This window comes from Catharus ustulatus, chromosome 14, assembly GCF_009819885.2.
Source record: "Catharus ustulatus isolate bCatUst1 chromosome 14, bCatUst1.pri.v2, whole genome shotgun sequence".
In the NCBI taxonomy this organism is placed as follows: Eukaryota; Metazoa; Chordata; class Aves; order Passeriformes; family Turdidae; genus Catharus; species Catharus ustulatus.
Window position 1 is genome coordinate 15,704,516 of NC_046234.1, and position 7,043 is coordinate 15,711,558.

The 7,043-nt window shown below is 52.9% G+C and overlaps 1 protein-coding gene across 1 annotated transcript; it reads left to right on the plus strand.

Annotated features, from left to right (window-relative positions):
• The first annotated feature begins 1,618 nt into the window (after window positions 1-1,618).
• On the plus strand, window positions 1,619-7,043 carry LOC117002916 (putative P2Y purinoceptor 10). Its single transcript, XM_033072454.1, has 2 exons — window positions 1,619-1,976; window positions 5,033-7,043. The coding sequence occupies exon 2, from the start codon at window positions 5,083-5,085 to the stop codon at window positions 6,196-6,198; it is 1,116 nt and encodes a 371-aa protein (XP_032928345.1). The 5' UTR covers window positions 1,619-1,976; window positions 5,033-5,082; the 3' UTR covers window positions 6,199-7,043.

Consider the following 7,043-nt stretch of genomic DNA (forward strand, 5'->3'; position numbering starts at 1 on the left):
GAAGCTGCTTTGTGTGAACAAAGCTCCTCCTTCCCCTGCTTTTCTTACATCCTTCAGGTGCATCCTGTCAGATATTCTCAATGCTGAGCGCTGGAGAGATGCTGATCATCTGCACTTGGCCCCCTGCCCACAGGATACCAGGCTGCAGGAGGAGAGACCTTTATCTGGAGTCCTTAGATAAAGTCCCACAGTTATTAAAAAAGTTATTTTAAAAGTTCCTGTGTGTCTTCTGCCTTTGAAAGCAGAACGGTGCCAAGTGTGAAAGGCAGAGAAACAGAAATGCCAAACAAAAACATGCCCAAGCTGAAAGAAGAATGGAGAGGCTGATCCCTGTGTATTGAAGGGTTTTCATGGCCAGGAACGTTGTGATCTTCTGCAAAAGCTCTCCAAAAATCCAATGAGCAGAGGAAGGGCTCAGCTTGGTCACAAATCCACTGATCTCTCCTGCCCCAGCAGCACAGCTGGAAACAAATACCTAAAAATAGTGCTCAGGGATGGCTGGATGTGCTGCTGCAGACACAGAAATAGGATGTCCCAGGCAGGATGTCCTGATAAAACAGCCCCTTCACTCTGGGATTAACCTCTGCCCTCTGCAGAGGGACAGGGCACGGTGCCAGCCTCCCTTCTGTGCTCTCTGTGATCCACAAACACACGAGCTGCTCCTTCTTCCCAGGATCAGCACCAGGAGGAGATGCACGGGAGGAAAACCAGGAATGACAAACAATTCTTGCATCTCCCAAATCCTTTGAAATTAAAACAATTGGGATTTAGGGTGCTCAGAGAAGCTGGGGCTGCCCCATCCCTGGAAATGTCCAAGGCTGGAGAGGGTTTGGAACAGCCTGGGGTAGTGGGAGGTGTCCCTGCCCATGGCAGGGGTGTTGGAATCAGAGGGTTTTAAAGGTCCAAATCACTCTGAGATTCCCTGATTTCTTGGCACAAGCTGAGTGGGTGGCAGAACTCTGGTGCAATCCTGATCCCAGCCCCTGAGCTGGTAACTAAAGTTTGTAAGATCTTCCTCCTTTCATTTCTCTTCCACAGTTCTGTTCCCATTTTGTGAGGTCACAGATCCATTTACAAAAAATAGTGTAAGAATATTCCTATTTTTACATTACCTGCAGGAAGGGAGAGTTGCCAACAGCCAAATTATCTGTCCAAGCCCTGGGCTGTGAGCTGTGAGCCTGGGTATCAGGTAAAACTGCTCAGCTGGAAAAGGGACAGCTCAGAAGTCACACCATGAAGTTCCACCACTTCTTCAGCCATGCAGAAAGGAGCTCATGCTCAGCAGGCAGGAAAAAGCTAAAAACTCTCTATATGTGCATGTAGAGGAAGGGAACTAAGGGAATTAAAGAAGATTGGGAGTTATGCACATTATGGGTTTTTAAAACAACGGTATTTTGGGAAAACCTCCACCTTAAACCATCACGTCATTTCAGGAATAAAGCCCAAACCCTCCAGCTTTAGCCTTGATAGTCTGAGGCTAACCAAGCTTCCAAGAAAATGAGGGAAAATTACTCCCTTCCAGTAACTTACACTGGCAGAGCGCTCGGTTTTCCTTCAGCGAGCACTTACTGGGAGGTTGCTTCTGTATTTTACAGCTCTTCCCAGGCAAAGTGACCGTGAGAGGAGCAGGAGCAGCCGGAGGGAAGGGCAGCATCCCCTCCCACAGCCCCCGTGCCCAGGGGGGACAGAAATCCGTGGTGTCCATCCCAGGGCACCAAAGGACGTCATCGCCATCCCAGCGCCTTTAAACGTCATTAACTGCTCACGTTTGGTGCGGAGAAGAGAAACAAAATACAGGATTTCCTGTTCTGCAGCCACCGGACCGGGCTTTCTGCAGATGCCGGCAGGATTCCAGCGCTCCGAAAACATGTGGAAGTCAGAGCAGGGATTGCTGAGAAAATCAGTGGGGAATAAGAGCAGGACGGCGGCTGCTCCTGCTGCCTAGCACGGCTATGACCCCCCCCGAGCATGGGAAGGTGAGTGGCATTTCTGCTTTTTTCTGGTGCAATTTCAGCAACTTTAGCGTTTCTTTGTGGTTCTTCGAGAGATGGTATCGGGCAGGAGCTGGTGCAACATCCTCAGCCGCTCCTGCTGTGGTCACAACTTTATCTCTGGGAGTGGGTCAGGGGTGCTGGTGGAGGGGAGGACGTGGGAACAGGCTGTTGTAGCCAAAAAACTCAATTTTGTCCTCACTGACAGAGGCTGCCATAAGCAACCACCTTTATTTACGCATTTCCTATTAGTGCCTAGATTAAACAAACAAAATTATTGCTTACAACCCCAGCGCCAGAAAACTCCACTACTTAAACCAAGATCTTATTTCGAGCCACAAGTGGATTTATTATATTTTTTTAAATTTATTTTCCCACGTCTGCTCTTCCCTCCATCACCCCAGCGCTGAAGGGAGGCAGCTCTGTCCCATCCCCCGGCTCGGAGGGCTCTCCCCAGCCAAGCCTGGAGTTCTGCTTTAGCCTGGGTTGCCCAAGCAGCCCATGGAAAAGATGAGGTCGAGTTTGCCAATGGATGGGAGCAGTAAATGCAGGAACACTCCGGTGGTGTGAGGCTGGGTGGGGCACGGGCTGATTCACAGGAGCCGGGCGGTTTCCAGCACTGACAGCCTCCAAAAATCACCCCCGGGTGCTTCAAGAGCTGCCTTGGCCTCCTAATTAATTGCAGAGTTATTTGATGTTTAATGAATGGCGGGGCTGCATCCACAGTCGGTGCTCTGACTCCTCGGGCACTGATATTGGGCTCCCTTCTGGAATTTCAGCTGATTAAAACTCAGCTTTGCCAAAAAAAAAACCACTCCCTGCTCCTGCCTGTGTTTAAATCCACGTGTGGATGAAATGGGAAAATAAGGAATGGCAGGAATATTTTGTACAAGATTTATAAAGGCACTGAACAAAACTCCAGGAGCATCTCTGTCCTGACACCACCAGCAAAGCAGGGGAAGCTGGAGGGGCAAAGGGAAAACTGGAAAACAATAAAAACCTCACAGCTTCCCAGGAATTGTTGTAGTGGACGAGGCTGGCCTGACCCCAGCCCAGGGTGGGATCTCTGCTGCTTTCCTGGCAGTACCCCCCAAAGCTGAGCCAGGACCAGAGGTGGCACCCAGCCCTCCCAACAGGAACAGGCACTGCTGTGCTCCCAGGGAAAGCCAAAACCATGGAGAAAACCAGCAGGGAGGGTTTGGGGAGCCTCTGTGACCCTTTTTGTCAGCCCACACCAGGTGCCACCTCAGTCACTGGACAGCTGTGACACAAAGTGGGGACAGCTGCGTTCCCCACGCTCCCTGGCAGATTTTCCTCTCTGTTTTCTGCAGGGATGTGAAGACAAGTCCTGCCACCCCTTTCCCTGGGTTAAACACACTGAGTGTAAAGTCCCTCACGGATTTTTGGGCAGGTGAGGAGCACAGGGATCCTGCAGGGACCAAGGAGCAGTTTTCCAGTATTCCCTCAGCACAGATGTTCCCTCTCCCCTGCCTTTCCCAACTCAGTGGAGCAATCCCAAACCTCTGGCACAGTCGGCAACCAAGAGATGCCCTCACTCAGCGGCCCCAGTTCCACTGGAAAAACAAGGAAAAGCAAGAAGGGAGATTGGGAAAGGCCAGCTTGGAAGGCAGGGTGTGAGCACTGACCCTGCTCACATCAGAGCTGAGGGTGAGGGGCAGCCAGCCAAGAGACTGGAGCTGTATTTTAGATATTTATCTGCATATAAAAATATAAAATATCTAAAATTATTATTTCCTTCTGAACCTGAAAACATGGTAATGCCACCAAAGTGCTGCCCAGGTGAGGAGGAGCAGGATGGAGGAGACTTCATCCTGTACCTTGAAGCATTGGGATGGATTCACTCCTGGAAATCCATCCCTGGGACAAGCACCAGGCTCTGGGAAAAGCACTGTGGCTGCTTCTTAATTAATGACTGCTGATGAGGGGCTGGGGGACAGTGACAGGAGGTGCTGAGGGCTCTGCCAGCCCCAGCTCCAGGCAGGGAAGGGCAGGGCAGGCTGCTCCCCTCTCACAGGCTCCATTTCCGAGGGGAAAACCCCGCTGTTTGTTACAGACAATGCTGCAGCCCCTGGTTTGTATCCTGCTGCTGCCAAATCCCCTCTTCCCCAAAGAACAGATCCTTTCCCATGGGATCTGCTCACAAATGGCAAAATCCATCACCTCTCCAGAGAGCAGCAGGAGCACCTGAACTCCCCATGACCTGCTAATAAATCCCCTCAGCACTGGGTGAGCTGGGATGGGTAAATGGAGGAGAAGAATTTCTGCTCTAACCAGAAGGGAGCTGCATTCATCTCCCTGCACGTCCTGAGCAGTTACTGAAGGATAATTCCTGCTGCTGGGGGATAATTCCTGCTGCTGGGGGATAATTCCTGCTGCTGGGGGATAATTCCTGCTGCTCCAGCACGATGCCTGCACAATGTGCTGGGAGTGCCGGAATTGAGTTAGCAGGACCAGCAGAGCAACTGGCGTGTGTTTGGCCAGTTATTAACTTATAAATCCAGCCTTAACTCTGGAGCCAGGGCTGATGGATCTGTCTGCAGCTCTCTCCCCTGGCCTCTGCTGCCTGGGGATGTTAATTATTGCCTTTGCTGCCGATTCACATCAGATCCCTGCACGGATCTGCAAAGACAGCGCCTAAATCTGTTTGAAATCCCTGTTTATTTACAGTCCTGCTGGAAGTGCTTGTAGATGCAGAGCACCAATTTGACAGAGTGCGATGGAAAACTCGATGAAATAAAAGTGGTTCTGGAAAACCCAGGGAGCTGCAGAAGCTGTCTGGCAATCAAGAGATGGATGTTACAGAGCTCAGGGTTTCACTGTAACTGGGGCATCTCACGAGATCCCGCAGAGCACCTCTGCAAGGAGAGGGAGGAGATGCCTGGAATCGCTCCCTGGGAGTGGGGTCACCCTTCCCACCACACACACACACACACACCTACACACACCTGACCCTTCTGCCCTAAAGCACATGTGCTCCATGGAGAGATTTTGGCTTTACAGCATCTTTTTACCCCTTCCAGAACCCCTCCCCCTGCCGTGACCACCCCATGAGTGAAGAGACCCGGCCAGGATGGAGAGCAACGCGTCCTCCGGGAACTGTTCCGACCCCCAGATGTCCTTCCAGTCCACCCTCTACGCCACCACCTACACCCTCATCTTCATCCCAGGGCTCCTGGCCAACAGCGCTGCCCTGTGGGTGCTGTGCAGGTTCCTCAGCAGGAAGAGCAAAGCCGTCATCTTCATGATCAACCTGGCCGTGGCCGACCTGGCCCACGTCCTCTCGCTGCCCCTGAGGACCTACTACTACATCAACCACACCTGGCCCTTTGGGAGCTTCCTGTGCCAGGTGTGCTTCTACCTGAAGTACCTCAACATGTACGCCAGCATCTGCTTCCTCAGCTGCATCAGCATCCAGCGCTACCTGTTCCTGCTGCACCCCTTCCGAGCCAAGGGCTGGAAGCGCCGCTACGACGTGGCCATCAGCGCGCTGGTGTGGCTCTTGGTGGGCGCTGCCTGCCTGCCCCTCATCATCGTCAGGAGCCCAGCCCTGTCCAACTCCATCAACAGCTGCTTCTCGGACCTGGGCGTGAAGCAGCTCAGCCCCGGCGCCGCCATCGCGCTGGTGACGGTGGCCGAGCTCTTCGGCTTCGTCATCCCCTTCGGCACCATCGCCTGGTGCACGTGGAGGATGTGGCACTCGCTGAGGGAGGGCCCCACGGCGCTGCAGGACGCCGGCGAGAAGCGCAAGGCGCTGAGGATGGTCCTCATGTGCGCCGCCGTCTTCTTCATCTGCTTCACGCCCTACCACATCAACTTCCCCTTCTTCATGATGGTGATCGAGAACGTCATCCGGGACTGCGCCCTGCACCGCAGCACGCTGAGGTTCCACCCCATCTCCCTGTGCCTGGCCAGCCTCAACTGCTGCCTGGACCCCGTCCTCTATTACTTCATGACCGCCGAGTTCCAGGCGCAGCTGCTGCGCCACGGCTGCGTGGCGCTGAGAGCGCGGCTCCCGCCCCGCCGGGGCAGCGCCGCGGGCACCGACACTGCCCACGACATCCGCGTCAGGAAGAGGAATCTCCCTCGCCTCAAGTTCTGGTCTCTCCCCAAGTTTTTCGGGCAAATAAACAGCATGGAGATCCCCGCCGTGCCGCCCGATGAGCTGCTGCTGGAGTCCATCTCCTGAGCATCAGCCCTGTGTGCTGCAGATCCAGGACCTGATCCATAAGGACGTTGTGATGCCAAAATATTTGCTGGTTGTGTTGTTGCTGCTGGGGACTGTTGTCTTCCATCCCCTCAAAAGTCGTTGTTGATGGCAAAGTTTCCCCTGTGCTGAACTGCGGTGGGTTCAGGTGCCTCATTTCGGGTGTTTCCGTGTTTCTGCATATTTGCCATTTTTTTGGAGTCCTTCTGAGCCCCGAGCTGTGAGTGAGCAGCTCAGCCCTGGCACAGCTCTGGGGATTTCAGCCCTGATGCTCACACAGGGCTCTGCATCAGGACAGTTCATTATCTCCACATGAACTGAACCCTTTTCCACTACAAAAATCCATCACCAGGGTCCAATCCACCCTTATCTGGACTGCAAGACTATAACCAAGCAAGCAGTGTTAACTTTTATCACATCAGTGTTATAAGGAAGGGTTCAAACAAACTGGGCTCAGCTCACACTGCTGGAAAAGGCGCCCAGAGCTGAGCCAAAGGATCCACCTGGCTCCTGGGAGCTGCAGTTGCTCAATATTTGGATGAAAAATTATCACAGCTATGCCACAAGCAAAGAGGGAGATGTGCCACCTCCCAGGGCACATTAACTCACAGAGCTCTGGTGTGAGCTGCAAGAACAGGGACTTGACGTTGGTGTTTCTTGTGTTGTTCTTGGGAGTCTTGTGTTATTTGTCGTGTTGCTGACGCGTGTGGTTGCACATGAAGATGTTATCCAAACCTTCAGTTTTGCTTTGAACACCAAAAGCCATCCCAACCCCCACTGGGTACTGAGAAAATTTACAAAACTGACTCCAGTAGACCCTGACAGCT

Coding starts and splice junctions, on each gene's coding strand:
- LOC117002916 (XM_033072454.1), top strand. CDS start 5,083: ATGGAGAGCAACGCGTCCTCCGGGAACTGTTCCGACCCCCAGATGTCC.